Source organism: Prionailurus viverrinus, chromosome C1 (assembly GCF_022837055.1).
Source record: "Prionailurus viverrinus isolate Anna chromosome C1, UM_Priviv_1.0, whole genome shotgun sequence".
Classification (NCBI taxonomy): Eukaryota; Metazoa; Chordata; class Mammalia; order Carnivora; family Felidae; genus Prionailurus; species Prionailurus viverrinus.
In genome coordinates, this window is record NC_062568.1 from 49,758,476 (window position 1) to 49,777,467 (window position 18,992).

General features: G+C 38.5%; 1 protein-coding gene and 1 pseudogene across 7 annotated transcripts in view; one reads left to right on the forward strand and one right to left on the reverse strand.

Moving 5' to 3' along the window:
* The window catches only part of SESTD1 (SEC14 and spectrin domain containing 1), a 171,021-nt gene that overhangs the window by 52,066 nt on the left and 99,963 nt on the right, over window positions 1–18,992 (forward strand). For 6 of the 7 annotated variants that reach the window (XR_007154798.1, XM_047871087.1, XM_047871085.1 and 3 more), the window contains exons 2-3: window positions 2,273–2,352; window positions 9,471–9,579. Coding sequence is in view for 5 of the 7 variants with exons in the window: in XM_047871087.1 (XP_047727043.1) it covers window positions 2,298–2,352; window positions 9,471–9,579 (164 nt within the window). In the remaining 2 variants the exon portion in view is untranslated. Of the gene's footprint in view, window positions 1–2,272; window positions 2,353–9,468; window positions 9,592–18,992 lie in introns of those variants that run through there. The other variant, XM_047871086.1, reaches the window with a different exon arrangement.
* On the reverse strand, window positions 16,008–17,098 carry LOC125172666 (etoposide-induced protein 2.4 homolog; annotated as a pseudogene).

Here is an 18,992-nt window from a genome sequence, read left to right on the forward strand (position 1 = left end):
AAAATAAAATCTTAAAAAATAAAGTTTAAGTTCCTCCCTGTCTGTTGCCTTGACTTAATATTAGAATGTGGTTATCTATAGTGATAGCTCTCTTTCTGGAGCAGGCCCTTTATCGAAGTTATTTTAGGCAGCTGGGGGAAGGTCAGAGTTTTTTCCTGTGTCTTCTGTTTTAGCTCAACATAATTGTGCAAGGGGCATATCTTGGGGCAACTCATTCTGAACCCGGACATCATTGAGCTTTCAAATCTGGTCTCTCAAACAATGGTCACAAGAGAAGGGACCATAGATGTGAATCTGAGCTGTCTGGTTTTTGTAGGGCTGGGGAACTGATTGATCAGGTCAAGATACTGATCTGGAAACATAAAGTACTACCGGTTTCAGATTTGAAATGTATAGTGTGAGTTTTTCCATCATTTTTCCTACCAATTGTATTCAGCCGGGGCTGATGCTGAACAAAAATGAATGGGTTATAAACAAATATTCAGTAATATAACTTGTAAAGAATATATATAGTTTGACAGCATTTTTTCCTTGAAGAGAGGTACAAATAATGGTGATATTGTTTTAGTTGTATGCACAAAAGCTGTAAAATAATACACTTCTTTAATCTTGCTTAGTCATTATTTGACAAATTTTAAGGCTACATTTTTTCTTTTTTGTTAATATCTGAGGGTTTTTTTTCTTAAAGACTACATTTTTTCCCCCACGGCAGGGCTGTGACTTGAGTTTTTAGCTCTAGCTGATAGCACAGTACCTGAAATGGGATAAGTTTATTGCAATTATTTGCCAAATAAGTAATACACTTTCATGTGGAGTCACAAAGTATGCTTTGTGGTGACTATAGTTTATAATACTGTATTGCATATTTGAAAATTTCCAGGAGACTAGGCCTTTAAAAGATTCTCCTCACAAGAAAAAAAAAATTTTTGCAACTGTATGGTGACAGATGTTAACTAGACTGTGTTGATCACTTTGCAATAAATATGAATACTGAATCATGTTGTACACCTAAACTACTACAATGCTATATGTCAGTTATCTCAATTTAAAAAGAAAGAGGAGGCTATTACAAACAAGAGTATGGCTTAACTAAATAAAATGCAAATTAATGGGGTATTGTAAGTAACTGTCACAACATTGTGATGGTGGGTGTGAGGAGGGGTGGGGCAGGAAGGATAAAATGTGATGGAGAATACTCTCTTAGATATGCAATTAAGTATAGGTGGCTAATATAATTGAACCTTTAATCTTCTTGTTTTGTGTTAAAGGTCCTCACCTCAGAATCCTGTTTTAACAATATACTGGGTTGGCTCAGCCTCCAGGTGTCTGCCATGTTAAAGCTCCCTTTTAAGGGAAGCTGTCTTGTCCTTAGGCCTTGCTGTATGGATAGTCCCATTTTGTGTTTAGCCATAACCCCTGACTGTGACCAAGTGGACACTAGAAAATTAAACCAAAAACAGTAAGCGTGGTAGGAACCAAACCAATTCCTCGGTAGGAAAAATCAACTGGGTTAAGCAGATTTTTTCCTGGAGAATTAAAAAAATTCAGAATGTGGAGAGAGAGAGACAGTTAACAGTGGGGGCAAAAACTGAAACAGTGTATTAGGAAGTGTCTTGAGGTAAACATGACCATAAGGTGTGTTACAGTGTGATATGAAGAAGCAAGAATGTGAGAAATCAGACACAGACATTCAGTAGTGGAACTGAAGTCAGATATTTGGAAGTTGTATAATAAGAGCAATAGAGAAAAGATAGAGTAGTTCATTCCTCTATTCGATAGTAATTTATACAGTTACTGCTATGTGTTAGACACTGTTCTAGCCCAAGAATACTGCTCTGAAAAACAGTTAAGATAGTGGGGTGCCTGGCTGGCTCAGTTGGTAGAGCATGTGCCTCTTGATCTGAGGGTCCTGAGTTCTAGCCTCACGTTGGGTGTGGAACCTACTTAAAAAAAACAAAAAAGAAAAAAACAGTTAAGCCAGTGATTCTCAAATGGCTGTGATTTTACCTACCAGGGTATATTTGGCAATGTCTGGAGACATTTTGGTTGTTCGAGCTTAGAAGGGAGGATACTATTGGTATTCTAATGGGAAGAGGCCAGGGATGCTGCCAAATACAATGTACAGGACATTTCTTACAAAAAAGAAGGAATAATCTGACTCAAAATATCAGTAATGCTGAAATTGAGACACCCTGGGATAAGCCATCATAAGTATGTATTTCATAGAATAGTTATGATCTTGCAGTTGACCTTTAACTTTCTTTGTTTTCAGAAGTGACGAAGTTTACTGGAGTAAAATGGAGGCCTCAGTAATATTACCTATTCTGAAGAAAAAGCTTGCCTTCCTTTCAGGTATGTTTTCTTCTTAAAATTGGAAGTGTTTGATGTATAAATTTGTTTAAACTTTTTTTCTTTGACAAGTTTGACAGAATTGCATTTTTCTGTGAAGGTTTTGTTTCAGAGATATTTTGAGACCTCTTTTAATCAGAATGGGTAACTGTGCGAGCCACCTCTGTCACTGTTGGTACTTGGCAGGCCAGTATTTATTCTGTAATTGATTAAAATGACCTCTACAAGGTAGATGTCATGATATCTCACTTTTTATATAAAAATAAAATAATACTGGCCAAGAATAATTGACTAGCCAGCACTGAAGTAATTGTTTTTAAATATAGAATTAGTTTGTATGATATCCTGTATCCTAGCTTTTGTCTTCCATCTTCCATGAGATAGTTTCAGTGCACTTGGCGGAGTTAGGAAATATCAGCTGCATCGCTTTCACTTTGCACTGTTTGAACTTGGTTGTACAGGCTTGCATTTATCTCTAGTTATTAACCCAGAAGCGTGTATCAGCTAAGAATCAAAGAGAAACTGCAAGGTACCGTGTTAGTATGAGAGCAGTAGCATGGTACACTGAGTATAGTGATTTTCTGGAATTACGGATCATTGAGTAAATTTGCATGCGGTTGGGAATAGGCGCTGTGGCCTGCCTGTTAAGGGTTACTTGAGTTGTTTGTTTGTTTGCTTGTTTTTTAATTTTTTTTATCATCTTTTCTTTTTCACTTTAGATCCTATCAGAATTGTCTTGATCTTTAGGCTATAAATGTCCTAATGTCCTTTTTAGAAAGTGTATTGTATCCCTCTGTGAATTGGCATGTTTTTCTAGTGTATATTATAAAGGGTAAAATAAGTTCTTGAATTTCACTAGTATTGTTGTATTTCCCTTTTTTAAAAAACTTACCAGTTGACACTTATATTTTCACCATTCTTGTCTGATATTAATGGTATTACAGGAAACATTCTTATTCATTGTTTGTGTACTTTGTACAAGTTCAGCAGTATCAATTCCCGTAAGTGGAAGTATTAAGGAGAATTGGTATTTAAATTTGTGTTAAGTTTTGTCAGATTACACTCTAAGAATATTGTTTGAATTTCTGTTTCTTGTAACAGTGTATGAAAATGCCTATTTGCCTACACTGTTGCCAAAAATGGATATTATTATTCTTTCATAATTTTTATTAGTGGCATTTTTATGACACTCGACTCTATGCAGCATTTGACTTGGTTGGCCGTATCTGCCTTGAAAGTCTTTTTCATCTTTGCTTCTCTCTTTTTGTTTACTCTAGTGATTATTTTATTGTCCCTTAGCGAAAACTTGAGGGTGTGAGGTTAAGTGTGGTCCTGAGTGTTAGACCTGTCCTCTGAAGACACTTCCATAGTGGGTCAGAATGCTGTGGTTCAGATATGAACCTTGGCTTAATGCAGTGATAAAGCTTAGCGATTTTTGAGGAGCAAATGAAAATTTTCCTTAGGCCATCCCTCTAGACTTCCTCTATTGATCATTAATTATTTCAACCAATAATTTTTTTTTCAATATATGACATTTATTGTCAAATTGGTTTCCATACAACACCCAGTGCTCATCCCAAAAGGTGCCCTCCTCAATGCCCATCGCCTATCCTCCCCTCCCTCCCACCCCCCATCAACCCTCAGTTTGTTCTCAGTTTTTGACAGTCTCTTATGCTTTGGCTCTCTCCCACTCTTACCTCTTTTTTTTTGTTTTCCTTCCCCTCCCCCATGGGTTCCTGTTAAGTTTCTCATCCACATAAGAGTGAAACCATATGGTATCTGTCTTTCTCTGTATGGCTTATTTCACTTAGCATCACACTCTCCAGTTCCATCCACATTGCTACAAAAGGCCATATTTCATTCTTTCTCATTGCCACGTAGTATTCATTGTGTATATAAACCACAATTTCTTTATCCATTCATCAGTTGATGGACACTTAGGCTCTTTCCACAATTTGGCTATTGTTGAGAGTGCTGCTATAAACATTGGGGTACAAGTGCCCTTATGCATCAGTACCCCTGTATCCCTTGGGTAAACTCCTAGCAGTGCTATTGCTGGGTCATAGGGTAGGTCTATTTTTAATTTTCTGAGGAACCTCCACACTGCTTTCCAGAGCGGCTGCACCACTTTGCATTCCCACCAACAGTGCAAGAGGGTTCCCGTTTCTCCACATCCTCTCCAGCATCTATAGTCTCCTGATTTGTTCATTTTGGCCACTCTGACCTGCATGAGGTGATATCTGAGTGTGGTTTTGATTTGTATTTCCCTGATAAGGAGCGACGTTGAACATCTTTTCATGTGCCTGTTGGCCATCTGGATGTCTTCTTTAGAGAAGTGTCTATTCATGTTTTCTGCCCATTTCTTCACTGGGTTATGTGTTTTTCGGGTGTGGAGTTTGGTGAGCTCTTTATAGATTTTGGATACTAGCCCTTTGTCCGATATGTCATTTGCGAATATCTTTTCCCATTCCGTTGGTTGCCTTTTAGTTTTGTTGGTTGTTTCCTTTGCTGTGCAGAAGCTTTTTATCTTCATAAGGTCCCAGTAATTCACTTTTGCTTTTAATTCCCTTGCCTTTGGGGATGTGTCGAGTAAGAGATTGCTACGGCTGAGGTCAGAGAGGTCTTTTCCTGCTTTCTCCTCTAGGGTTTTGATGGTTTCCTGTCTCACATTCAGGTCCTTTATCCATTTTGAATTTATTTTTGTGAATAGTGTGAGAAAGTGGTCTAGTTTCAACTTTCCGCATGTTGCTGTCCAGTTCTCCCAGCACCATTTGTTAAAGAGACTGTCTGTTTTCCATTGGATGTTCTTTCCTGCTTTGTCAAAGATGAGTTGGCCATACGTTTGTGGGTCTAGTTCTGGGGTTTCTATTCTATTCCATTGGTCTGTGTGTCTGTTTTTGTGCCAATACCATGCTGTCTTGATGATTACAGCTTTGTAGTAGAGGCTAAAGTCTGGGATTGTGATGCCTCCTGCTTTGGTCTTCTTCTTCAAAATTCCTTTGGCTATTCGGGGCCTTTTGTGGTTCCATATGAATTTTAGGATTGCCTGTTCTAGTTTCAAGAAAAATGCTGGTGCAATTTTGATTGGGATTGCATTGAATGTGTAGATAGCTTTGGGTAGTATTGACATTTTGACAATATTTATTCTTCCAATCCATGAGCAGGGAATGTCTTTCCATTTCTTTAAATCTTCTTCAACTACCTTCATAAGCTTTCTATAGTTTTCAGCATACAGATCTTTTACATCTTTGGTTAGATTTATTCCCAGGTATTTTATGCTTCTTGGTGCAATTGTGAATAGGATCAGTTTCTTTATTTGTCTTTCTGTTGCTTCATTGTTAGTGTATAAGAATGCAACTGATTTCTGTACATTGATTTTGTAGCCTGCAACTTTGCTGAATTCCTGTATCAGTTCTAGCAGACTTTTGGTGGAGTCTATCGGATTTTCCATGTATAATATCATGTCATCTGCAAAAAGCGAAAGCTTGACTTCATCTTTGCCAATTTTGATGCCTTTGATTTCCTTTTGTTGTCTGATTGCTGATGCTAGAACTTCCAGCACTATGTTAAACAGCAGCGGTGAGAGTGGGCATCCTTGTCGTGTTCCTGATCTCAGGGAAAAAGCTTTCAGTTTTTCCCCGTTGAGGATGATGTTAGCTGTGGGCTTTTCATAAATGGCTTTTATGATCTTTAAGTATGTTCCTTCTATCCCGACTTTCTCAAGGGTTTTTATTAAGAAAGGGTGCTGGATTTTGTCGAAGGCCTTTTCTGCATCGATTGACAGGATCATATGGTTCTTCTCTCTTTTTTTGTTAATGTGATGTATCACGTTGATTGATTTGCGAATGTTGAACCAGCCCTGCATCCCAGGAATGAATCCCACTTGATCATGGTGAATAATTCTTTTTATATGCCGTTGAATTCGATTTGCTAGTATCTTATTGAGAATTTTTGCATCCATATTCATCAGGGATATTGGCCTGTAGTTCTCTTTTTTTACTGGGTCTCTGTCTGGTTTAGGAATCAAAGTAATACTGGCTTCATAGAATGAGTCTGGAAGTTTTCCTTCCCTTTCTATTTCTTGGAATAGCTTGAGAAGGATAGGTATTATCTCTGCTTTAAACGTCTGGTAGAACTCCCCTGGGAAGCCATCTGGTCCTGGACTCTTATTTGTTGGGAGATTTTTGATAACCGATTCACTTTCTTCGCTGGTTATGGTTCTGTTCAAGCTTTCTATTTCCTCCTGATTGAGTTTTGGAAGAGTGTGGGTGTTCAGGAATTTGTCCATTTCTTCCAGGTTGTCCAATTTGTTGGCATATAATTCTTCATAGTATTCCCTGATAATTGTATCTCTGAGGGATTGGTTGTAATGATTCCATTTTCATTCATGATTTTATCTATTTGGGTCATCTCCCTTTTCTTTTTGAGAAGCCTGGCTAGAAGTTTATCCATTTTGTTTATTTTTTCAAAAAAACGACTCTTGGTTTTGTTGATCTGCTCTACAGTTTTTTTAGATTCTATATTGTTTATTTCTGCTCTGATCTTTATTATTTCTCTTCTTCTGCTGGGTTTAGGCTGTCTTTGCTGTTCTGCTTCTAGTTCCTTTAGGTGTGCTGTTAGATTTTGTATTTGGGATTTTTCTTGTTTCTTGAGATAAGCCTGGATTGCGATGTATTTTCCTCTCAGGACTGCCTTCGCTGCATCCCAAAGCGTCTGGATTGTTGTATTTTCATTTTCGTTTGTTTCCATATATTTTTTAATTTCTTCTCTAATTGCCTGGTTGACCCACTCGTTCTTTAGTAGAGTGTTCTTTAACCTCCATGCTTTTGGAGGTTTTCCAGACTTTTTCCTGTGGTTGATTTCAAGCTTCATAGCATTGTGGTCTGAAAGTATGCATGGTATAATTTCAATTCTTGTAAACTTATGAAGGGCTGTTTTGTGACCCAGTATATGATCTATCTTGGAGAATGTTCCATGTGCACTCGAGAAGAAAGTATATTCTGTTGCTTTGGGATGCAGAGTTCTAAATATATCTGTCAAGTCCATCTGATCCAATGTATCATTCAGGGCCCTTGTTTCTTTATTGACCATGTGTCTAGATGATCTATCCGTTTCTGTAAGTGGAGTGTTAAAGTCCCCTGCAATTACCACATTCTTATCAATAAGGTTGCTTGTGTTTATGAGTAATTGTTTTATATATTTGGGGGCTCCGGTATTCGGCGCATAGACATTTATAATTGTTAGCTCTTCCTGATGAATAGACCCTGTAATTATTATATAATGCCCTTCTTCATCTCTTGTTTCAGCCTTTAATTTAAAGTCTAGTTTGTCTGATATAAGTATGGCTACTCCAGCTTTCTTTTGGCTTCCAGTAGCATGATAAATAGTTCTCCATCCCCTCACTCTCAATCTAAAGGTGTCCTCAGATCTAAAATGAGTCTCTTATAGACAGCAAATAGGTGGGTCTTGTTTTTTTATCCATTCTGATACCCTATGTCTTTTGGTTGGCGCTTGTAATCCATTTACATTCAGTGTTATTATAGAAAGATATGGGTTTAGAGTCATTGTGATGTCTGTATGTTTTATGCTTGTAGTGATGTCTCTGGGACTTTGTCTCACAGGATCCCCCTTAGGATCTCTTGTAGGGCTGGTTTAGTTCAACCAATAGTTTTCAAATGTTTTTAATAATAGAGAAAAATTTTTAAACCATAATCATTTGGGTGAGACATTTTGATACTCATGGGTATGGGTTTTTAAAAAGTAAAACCTGAACAAAACCATGAGTAGTTGAAGTCACTATTGATTATCTATTAAGTTGAACCATTTGAAATTACATTTATTCAGGTTAAACAAACTGGTTGAGTATTGTTAATTTATATGGGTAACCTAATAAAAGAGGATCATTATGTAGGTATGTCATGAATTGCCCTCATGGCAATCACGGGAGTTGTTTTTTTCACTTCACAGCTTTCAGTTTTTATTGATAGATTTCTAGCGATCATATGACGTTTTTACCTTTAGTATTTGCTGGTTTTTAAGCTTCTGAAATTGTCATAAATGTCAGTGGGGTCAGAGAACGGACTTCAGTGTGGAAGTCACATGGGGAACTTTTAAAAAAGCCATGTGTATTATTTAGATTTTTTAAAAACCTTTTTAGTGTTTTATTTATTTTTGTGAGAGAGCAAGTGAGTGAGGATGAGCAGGGGAGGGGCAGAGAGAGAGGGAAAAAACAAAATCTGAAGCAGGCTCCATGCTCTGAGCCATCAGCACAGAGCGCAACGTGGGGCTCGAACCCACGAACCGTGAGATCATGACCTGAGCCAAAGTTGGACACTTCACCGACTGAGCCACCCAAGAGCCCCAGTATTAGCTAGAGTTTAATGTTGATGGAAAATTGAAGAGGACTTGCATGTACACGAAATGGGAGTGTGTTCCGCTGCCTGGCTTTCATGCTTCTATATCCAGGTCCCATGTGCTCTTCTCAGCTGGCGGGACTTTTCTCCTTGTGAACGCAGAATGCCTGTCTGACCTCTGTGAGTTAACTCAGACCATTCTTTGTCACAGATTACTCTAACGCTCTTCTGGCTTAGCTAATAAATTCTACCCATTCTTCTTAAGTCTTTTCTATAAAGTTTTGCACCTTTATCACAGCTGTTATCATTTTCTCCATTTTCTGAGTCATTTTTTGTAATACTTTATGTATTTTATACACAGCCTACCCAATGAATTTGTATTTTATACTCTTATTTCTTATGACATAAAACTTTTCTTCCTAGGTTGAATGGAAATTTATTTTCCTCATAATGCTTATAGTGCTAGACATGCAATAGGTGCTCGATGAATTGATTACACCAAGAAACAGACTGGAAGAAAATTGAACAAAATGATAATTGCTATGTTTAACTGAAGATTTCATGGGTGAATTTTTTTTCTTTTTTCTCAAATTTGTATAATTTTGCTATACTACTGTAAACATTTACAATATATAAGATAAACAACTATTAGATAGTATTTTTACTTCTATCATAAACACTCTTTGTTTTAGTAACATTGGGTTCAAACATTTATTTAGTGCTTTAATATCTATTACATGTTATATTTATATCTTTTTCTTTTAATAGGAGGAAAGGACCGACGAAGTGGCCTCATTCTGACAATTCCATTATGCTTGGAACAGACAAATATGGATGAGCTGAGTGTTACCTTAGACTACCTACTCAGCATTCCAAGGTGACTCTAAAGGTGTCTTTTCTTAAATTTTGATATGTTGTCATTCATTTACTAATGATTCCTGTTACTAAGGTACACATTGCTATCTTATCCGCTTTTATTAGTGACATTGTAATTAAAAACACTAGAATTAATCATTTCTGATACAACACCATATAAAACAATTATTGTATGCTCTTTTTTTTATAAATTTTTTTTTTCAACGTTTATTTATTTTTGGGACAGAGAGAGACAGAGCATGAACGGGGGAGGGGCAGAGAGAGGGAGACACAGAATGGGAAATAGGCTTCAGGCTCCGAGCCATCAACCCAGAGCCTGACGCGGGGCTCGAACTCACGGGCCGCGAGATCGTGACCTGGCTGAAGTCGGACGCTTAACCGACTGCGCCACCCAGGCGCCCCTGTATGCTCTTAATACACTGAATAATGTGATACAGATTTCCAAAATGTATGTACTGTCAGCTTTTAAGGAATACACAGATTGAGCATCTGTATACCATGCAACTTGAGAAAACAGAATTTGGTAGAAAGTATTTTTTATTTAAACATCTATTTTACTCCATAGATATAGATCTAAATCTATGTATATTTAATCTATCTATATATCTACAGATATAAATTGGTAGGTTTTAATATACTGAGGAAGGCTATTAGCAGTTTAAAAACATTTTTATTTTTAAAAATGCCAAAAATGTTTGTTTTACTTTAAAGATCCTTGGATTTTTAATTCCTATATTTCTTGGATGAAGACAAAACAAACTTTCCTTTTTGCTTCAGCTGACCCATCACTTCAACAATAAAAACAAGCTCCCTCCCCAACTTCCTCTCCCATATGTGATATTTGAGGGTTGAAGTCTGAATGCATGTTAGACTCACCTGGAGATTTTTTTTTCAAAATTCTAATGCCTGGGAGATTCTAATGCTCTCCAGAGATTCCGATCAAATTGTACTTTTGTGAGGTCTGCTCATCAGACATTTTTAAAAAACCCTTTAAACTTCCCAGATAATTCTAATGTGCAGTCAGATTTGTAAACCATTGCTATAAATAATGAGAATGAGAGATTTTTTTTGTTTGTTTGTTAAATAGAGAGGTGGCAAAGGGAACAAAACCATCTTTATTTAATGCTTTTTAAGGTCTAGATAGTGAATTTTAAATATTTTAGTCATCAGAGCAAACAGTTCTTTGTATTCTGGTTCTGTATTTTGCAACTTATTATGTAATAGGTTATTTCATTTTAAACCGTCTTCTAGAGTTCATGGTTAAAACTATATTTTAGAACAACTGACTTTATTTACACCTCCTTCCAATAATGGTCTATAATTTAATGATTCTCTTGCTGATTATTTTTTCCATTTTGGGGAAATAGAGGTCTTCAAGTGAAAAATTTCAATTTTTTTACTTTCTGGAAAGGAAAATTCTCAAACTTCACAGTGTGTTAGTATTGGATAACCTTCCTAGTCCTCTGAGCTGCTGATAGCTATTTGTGTTATTCACCATAGACAACATATTACTTCTAGGTAAATAACACTAGCTAGACATACTGCTAACAAATTTGGAAAAAGTATCCATGCTTCATAGATATGTGGTCAGGGAACTTAGAGACCATCTGAACCAATTGCCTTGTTATATAGGTGAGGAAATTGAAACTCAGGTTATAAGTACTTGCCCAGGATCACACAGGTAGTTAGTAATAGAGCTGACACTAGAATCTACCTTTGCTGACACTGATCCAGAGCTCTTCATATTTCACATGAATAAAGTACAGTGTAGTTGTATTTTATGTGAGGTGAGGTTCTGAAGTTGGATTGTAACGCACAAATTACTGATAGTCAAAATTATCCTTGAATAATGCCCAAGGAAGGATTAGAATTAGAGACATACAAACTATTTTTCCATGAACATGCAGATTTTCCTCCAGTGACACTTGAGGAACATGTCACTGAGGCTGAGTTCCAGAAGACATATTTGGCTAGTGATTAAGTTTATGATAAGAAAATGCTTGCTTATGTATGCTAGAATCATGCTCAGCCCAGTAGAATGCCCCTATTGTAAGAGGCACTGGGTAGGTGAGGCTGGCTGAGGCACCAGCAGTTTGACTCACATCCTCTGTCTATTCACTCTGGATGTGCAAACAGCAAGTACAATGGAGGACAAAAGTAGCCTACACTTTTAAAATTTCTCTCTCTCTTTTTCTTACGTAAATATATACATAATAGTCCTCTGTAAATTATGAATCAGTTTCTGCATATCCACAAATACCTGCTGGCTAATAGACAAGTTATGAATTGAAGCAAGATGAAAGAACTTATTCTAGCAAGGCAAAATAAATACTTGGATACTTTATTTTTGAAAATTGTTTTGCTAAGTTTTGGCCTTCTCAAGTATTTGTGAAAACTGAATTGCTAACTTTCTGTGTTCTTGGAACAGCCTTCTATAATTTGGGTGTTTAAAAACAGAGTTGGCAGCTCTGTATCAGTACTTGACATTTCCTTAGAGAACTAGAGTGTTTTTGAGCTCTTCATTGCAAATCTGGAGATCAGTTTATTGGGTGCAGTCTTGAAAACTGACTTTTCTCCTTCAGAATGTCTGCCATTCAAAACTGCTTTTATTTTATTTATTTTTTAAAATGTTTTTTAAAAATTTATTTTGAGAGAGCAAGAGATTGTGTGCGCACGAGTGGGGGAAGTGCAGGAGAGAGGGGGCGGAGAGAGAGAGAGAGAGAGAGAGTGAGAGAGAGAGAAACCAAAGCAGGCTCCACGCTGTCAGCATGGAGCCTGATGTGGAGTTTGAACTCATGAACCATGAGATCATGATCTGAGCCAAAGGCAGATGCTTAGCTGACTGAGTCACCCAGGTGCCCCTCAAAACTGCTTTTATTTATTTATTTATTAAAAAAATTTTTTTTACATTTATTTATTTTTGACAGAGACAGAGTGCGAGCATGAGCTGGGGAGGGGCAGAGAGAGAGGGAGACACAGAATCGGAAACAGGCTCCAGGCTCTGAGCTGTCAGCACAGAGCCCGACACAGGGCTTGAACTCATGAACCGCGAGATCACGACCTGGGCTGAAGTCGGACGCTTAACTGACTGAGCCACCCAGGCCTCCCAAAACTGCTTTTAAATTATAATCCCCCCCAACATTTTATTATGAAATATTTCAAATGTACAAGAAAGTTTAAAGAATTGTAAATACCATTATGCCCATCACTTAGAAGTCTCCAACCAAAATTGAACTTGATCACATGTCTGTTCATTTACCCATCCCTCTTTCCATCCCAGAACTTTTTCTTTTCTTAATTTTTTAATGTCTGTTTATTTTTGAGAGAGACAGAGTGTGAGTGGGGGAGGGAGAGACAGAGAGGGAGACATAGAATTGGAGGCAGGCTCCAGGCTCCGAGCCGTCAGCAAAGAGCCCGATGCGGGCCTCAGACTCACAGACCGTGAGATCATGACCTGAGCTGGAGTCGGCCACTTAACCTACTGAGCCACCCAGGCGCCCCCATCCCAGAACTATTTTTAAGTTTACCCTATCAGATTGTGCTCAGCATGTATCTAGAAAGTTGTCCTTTTTAGTAGTATGTCTTAATTTTTTTGTGTGACCTGCTGTGTCTCCCAGTTTTCTGCTGTTAAAGTTTGGCCCCTCCTAAGCTGTGACTGTCTGAGGACAGCTCCAGCAGTGTGCTTGTGTGGCCTCATCCTCACAGGACATGCCCCAAAGTGGTCTCCTTTTGCAATGAACACATTAACATTTTGAATATATTAATAGATTTGAAAAACTTATGTAAAAATGAAAAGAAACTATTCAGTTTTTTATCTATACTTCGTGCTTATGTTTAATGACTAGAGACACCATATGATATATACGTATTTTATATATTTATTTAATTTTGCTTTTTTTTTTCATTTATTCCATTTAGTATTCCATATACCTGCCTGTTATTAACCAGAAATCTGAATCCTTATCTTGAGAATTCGTTTATTTTTATTTTTATTTATTTTTTAAAAATTTACATCCAAGTTGGCATATAGTGCAATAATGATTTCAGGAGTAGAATCCAGTGATTCATTCCCTACATATAACACCTAGTGCTTATCCCAACAAGTGTCCTTCTTAATGCCTCTTGCCTATTTAGCCCATCTCCCCACCCAAAACCCCTCCAGCAAGCTTCAGTTTGTTCTCTGTATTTAAGAGTTTCTCATGTCTTGTCCCCCTCCTTGTTTTTATATTATTTTGCTTCCCTTCCCTTACGTTCATCTGTTTTGTATCTTAAATTCCTCATATGAGTGAAGTTCTATATTTGTCTTTCTCTGACTAATTTCACTAAGCATAATACCCTCTAGTTCCATCCACATAGTTGTAAATGGCAAGATTTCATTCTTTTTGGATATGTTCCTATTTTAAACAGGTAACCCAGCACAACTGAGAATGGAAGCATTTCCTGATTCTTTTTCACATGGGTCTCCCCTAAGGCTGTTTTTGTTTCAGATCCTCAATTAGAGGGTGTAAATGAAATACTAAGTTTATGTCCAAGTAACTCGTGTCAGTTCTACGTGGAGTTCAAGCCTAACCATTACTGCCCCATTTTCTGTAAAAGGTCAATCATAGGTTTTAGTACAGAATAATAGTGACAGGTTTGGTCCAGCCTGAGTGTTAAATTTTAGGAGAGGTAAATCAAGTTTATCTTTTGTTTTCTTAGCTATTGCTGTATATTTTAGACATAAACAGCATGATCAGAAACTTATGTGAGTCTATAATTAAGAGATTCCTTTATGGAATTAAAGACAAGAAATAGAAATTAATCTACAAATGTTTTCATTAAAGAAGTAAATACTGAGACTAGCACTAACCAAAAATCTCACAAATAGTTTGTCAATCTCATATTGTTTTATTACATAATTCAAAATTTAAGATCAGAAGCATATTCACATTCAGTACAGAGAATGAAATTTGTTTCAATACTATTACGTGAAATGTGATTGTAAGATAATGAGACTACCTGCTTTTTTTTTTTTAATGTTTATTTTGGGGGGGGCGGAGGGGCAGAGAGAGGGAGACACAGAATTTGAAGCAGGCTCTAGGCTCCGAGCTGTCAGCACAGAGCTCGACTTAGGCAGGGCTCGAACTCACAAACTGTGAGATCGTGACCTGAGCTGAAGTCGGACGCTTAACCGACTGAGCCACCCAGGCACCCCTAGACTACATGCTTTTTAAAATCACATGACAAATGGCAAAACACATTTCTTAACCTTGTTTTCTCATTATTAATTTTCTAAGGAGACCCTTTAGAAAGTTTTTCCTATTTTACTTCTGCTGGTGTTACAGTAGTTTATAGTCAAATTACAGTCTGTTTTTAGATTGTGAGGTCTTTGGGGAACCTGGCTGGCTCAGTTGGTAGAGCATCCAAGTTTTTTTTTTCGGGGGAGCGGGTGGGACCAGCTCACGTTTAATTGTGACATTTTAAAATTGGACAATTGTTTTGACATCTGCTCCCTCCTCCATATTTAGTCTCTTTAAAATGACAGGAAAACACCAACCAATCATAGGCTTAATGGGTTTCATAAGTTTATACCTTCAATTCCTATTTGTAGCATCCAGTATTCCTTTGAAATGCCAGACAGACCTGGCAGTGGCCAGCAGTACACTTCAGACCTCCAGAGTTTAAAAAAAAAAAAAAAAAAAAAAAAGTGTAGGTTCTCTGAGTATTCGGTGTTGTAGTGGCACTTGTCCAAAACTGGTACATCCCTACCACTGGGGAACTTTAAATGTACCACTGGATAAAAAAAGCTTTTTCCCTTCAAGGGCAAGAAAAAAATCACTCCTCAAAGCCCACCAGATCTGACTGTGAGGTCTTTTTCTTGTCCTATCTCTTCAGGCTTGTTTTTTTCAGTGGAGCAAGAGAGACCAAGATCTGACATGAGTGACAAGAAATAAGACTGAGATGGCTATAAAGCAAGTGACCAGGAGCAAATGAGATGCTTCTTTACTTCTCACATCCAATATATGTGCTTCACAGAAAAACGACCAAAAGTAACAGTCCCACAAAATACAACAGCTAGAATTACAAAATCCATTCATCCGAGGGTGGTGGGAGGCAGGAAGGGGAGTTGGGAGGGTAAATGGCATAGGGAGAAAGAAAGTATTCAAATCAGTCCAGGCACAGGGGCTGGCAAGTGCTAGAGAAGAGATGCAGAAAAACCTGTGGTCCATTCAGACTCACTGGTGTTAAAAATCCATATACTGGTGTCAGGAAGATTCTGCCTTATACACACTAGAGACAGAAATCCCAGTTCCTCAGAGAGAAGGGAACATGCAGAGGGTCCTTGGCAGAACGGGACCTGCCTTCCCTGGTGGAGGAGTTGATAAGGAAAAGAGCTCCTACAGCCTCCTTCCAGTCCCACCCATCTCCCTCCTCTGGATGGCAGGTGACTCAGTGGCCTGCAGGGGTCTTCAGTTTGGCAGGAGACAGATGTAGTGAAGGGAATTTCTCAGCAGAGGTTGAGCTACTCAGGGAAGACTACAGGTAGTCTTATGGAAAAGTCCGTTCCTTAAGAAAACCACCAAGAGAAGAAGCACAACTTGAGAAGGTATGCTTTGCCAGGGTTCTTTGCTTCATTGGTGCTGATTATGAACAGAGGAAAGAGAATGGGGAAGAGGCTGATAATACATGAGGATGGCACTGTTGTGAGGAAAGCCAGTGGCAAACCAAATCCAAAGTAGTACAGCCAGTTCCTTTCTATGTTTGACAGCCAGTGGTGCATTTCAATTCCTTACTGAACCAACTCAAAGCAGTATACTCAAAGCAGTATAGAGAGTAGAGGAGGGACATATGCAGAAGACTAACCTGCATATGGTCTAGAAGACTAGACCTACAAGGTAGATGGGAAAGACTCACAAACATCCTCTGGATCAGGAAAGGAGCCTGCAGCAAAAGGTTGAAGAGCATGTCAGCAATAATTTTGCTGACACTAGGGAATAGGTGAGGCTCCCTCCCTGATACTGGATCATGCTAGATCAGCTGTGTCGTTAAACCAAATGGCACTGACAACATTGCTAAGCACAAACACGGACGTAAGGAAGAATTCTAGCCACAGCCAAACATCTCCATGTAGTGATGGATCACCAGTAACTTGGGCTGTTACTGAATGTAGCACAGGAATAAACACTTGATAAACAAGAGGAGACTTACCAGAATACTCCACCATTCCAAGTGCAGCACTGGAAAATTCTGATGATACACGGCTCACTCTCTTGCTTCCTTTCAATACTTTGGGCTCTCCTCTGCGCCACGACACTGCTTGCCCTTCTTCAGTACAGCTCCTCTCTCTTTGTTGAGTCCAAGCATCTAGCTTTGAGATGGTTCAGATTCCCCAGAATGAGCCTTTGATTCTTGTGGCAAGGTCCTGGAGAAAGGTTTTGACACTGTCAGCCATTTCTTCACCACCCGAACTACACAGAGAGAGAAACGTCTCAAAATCTTTGATCATGATGGATCTGGCCGCTCTGCTGCCTGGCTCCTTGCCCGCCATGGGCCACTCAGCCCCTCCTGGCTTCTCTGGGCCCGCCACCAGCTCCCTCCCCGGCGCTTCCAGGGCTGGGGCCGCTGCACCAGCACTGGGCATGCCCAGGGCTGCACTGGGCCACCGGGAAGTCAGGCTGGTGCCGAACGGAGCCACGCCATGCTGCCCTGGGTGGAAGGGCAGAGCATGCTACTCTTGATCTCAGAGTCGTGAGTTTGAGCCCCATGCTGGGTGTGGAGCTTACTTCAAAAAGACAAAAAAAAAAAAAAAAAAGATTGTGAGGTCCTTGAATGCAGAACCCTGTTTTATTTATCTCCATATCCACAATGCCAGTAAAGTGATTTGAAGACTTCATGTGTTCGTTATATGCATATTGAAGGAACAAACCACACTTAGCAACAGTCATAGAAATGACCTAAAAAACATCATGAAGGGAAATAGAACAGCTGTGTATAGTTCTATAATTTTTAAAAATGGTGAAATCATTATTTGAATCCCATAATTAGTTTTATAACTGCTAGTATTTTTTTTTTATTCTTAACGGTAATTGACATACAATGTTATATTGGTTTCAGGTTTATAACATCATGATTTGAAAAGTCTGTACTCCGTGCTCACTATGATAAAGTTGGTCACCAAACATTGTTATTACAATACTATTCCTTATGCTGCAGTTTTCATTTCTGTGACTTATTTTATAACTGGAAGTTTGTACCTCTTAATCCCCTTCGCCTATTTTGCTCATCCCGCCACACTTACCTCCTTTCTGGCAATCACCAGTTTGCTCTCTGTATTTAATAGTCCGTTTTGTTGTTGTTGTTTTTGTTTTTCTATATATAAGTTAATCATATCATATTTTTCTTTCATTTTTTTTTTATAAAGGAGCCAGGCATTTTCATTTTGCAAAGGGGGCTTGTGTATTATTATTTTTTAATGTTTTACTTTTGAGAGAGAGAGAGAGTGTGTGTGAGTGGGGGAGGTGCAGAGAGAAGGGGAAGCGGAGAGCCTGATGTGGGGCTCAAGCTTACGAACTGTGAGATCATGACCTGGGCTGAGGTTGGACGCTCAACCAACTGAGCCATCCAGATGCCCTGAAATTCTTTTTTTAATTTATTTTTTAATGTTTATTTATTTTTGAGAGCAAGAGAGACAGAGCATGAGCGGGGGAGGGGCAAAGAGAGAGGGAGACACAGAATATGAAGCAGGTTCCAGACTCTGAACTGTCAGCGCAGAGCCTGATGTGGGGCTCAAACCCATGAACCGTGAGATCATGACCTAATAAACCAAAGTTGGACGCTTAACTGAGCCACCCAAGTGCCCCTAAAATTCTTTTTTTTTTAACATTTATTTATTTTTGTGAGAGAAGGAGGGGGGAGGGGCAGAGGGAGAGAGAAAAAGGGAGGGAGGGAGAGAGAGGGGATCTGAAGCAGGCTCTGTGCTGATAGCGGTGAGCCCCATGTGGGGCTTGAACTCATGAACTGAGATCTGAGCTGAAGTCGGATGCTTAACCGACTAAGCTGTCCAGGCGTCCCTTCTTTGTTTATTTTACTTAGCATAATAACTGTTGGTCCTTCCATGTTGTTGTAAATGGCAAGATTTCATTCTTTATGGCTGAGTAATATTTTGTTGTATGTACACACACACACACACACAGACCACATCCTCTTTATTCATCTGTCATTGGACACTTGAGTTGTTTTCATATCTTGGCTGTTGTAAATAATTCTTCAATAAACATAGGATTCCATATCTCTTTTCAGATTAGTGTTTTTGTTTTCTTTGGGTAAGTGCCCTGTAGTCGAATTATAAGACTGTATGGTATTTCTATTTTTAAGTTTTTGAGGAACCTCTATACTGTTTTCCATACTGGTTGTACCAATTTATCTTCTTACCCT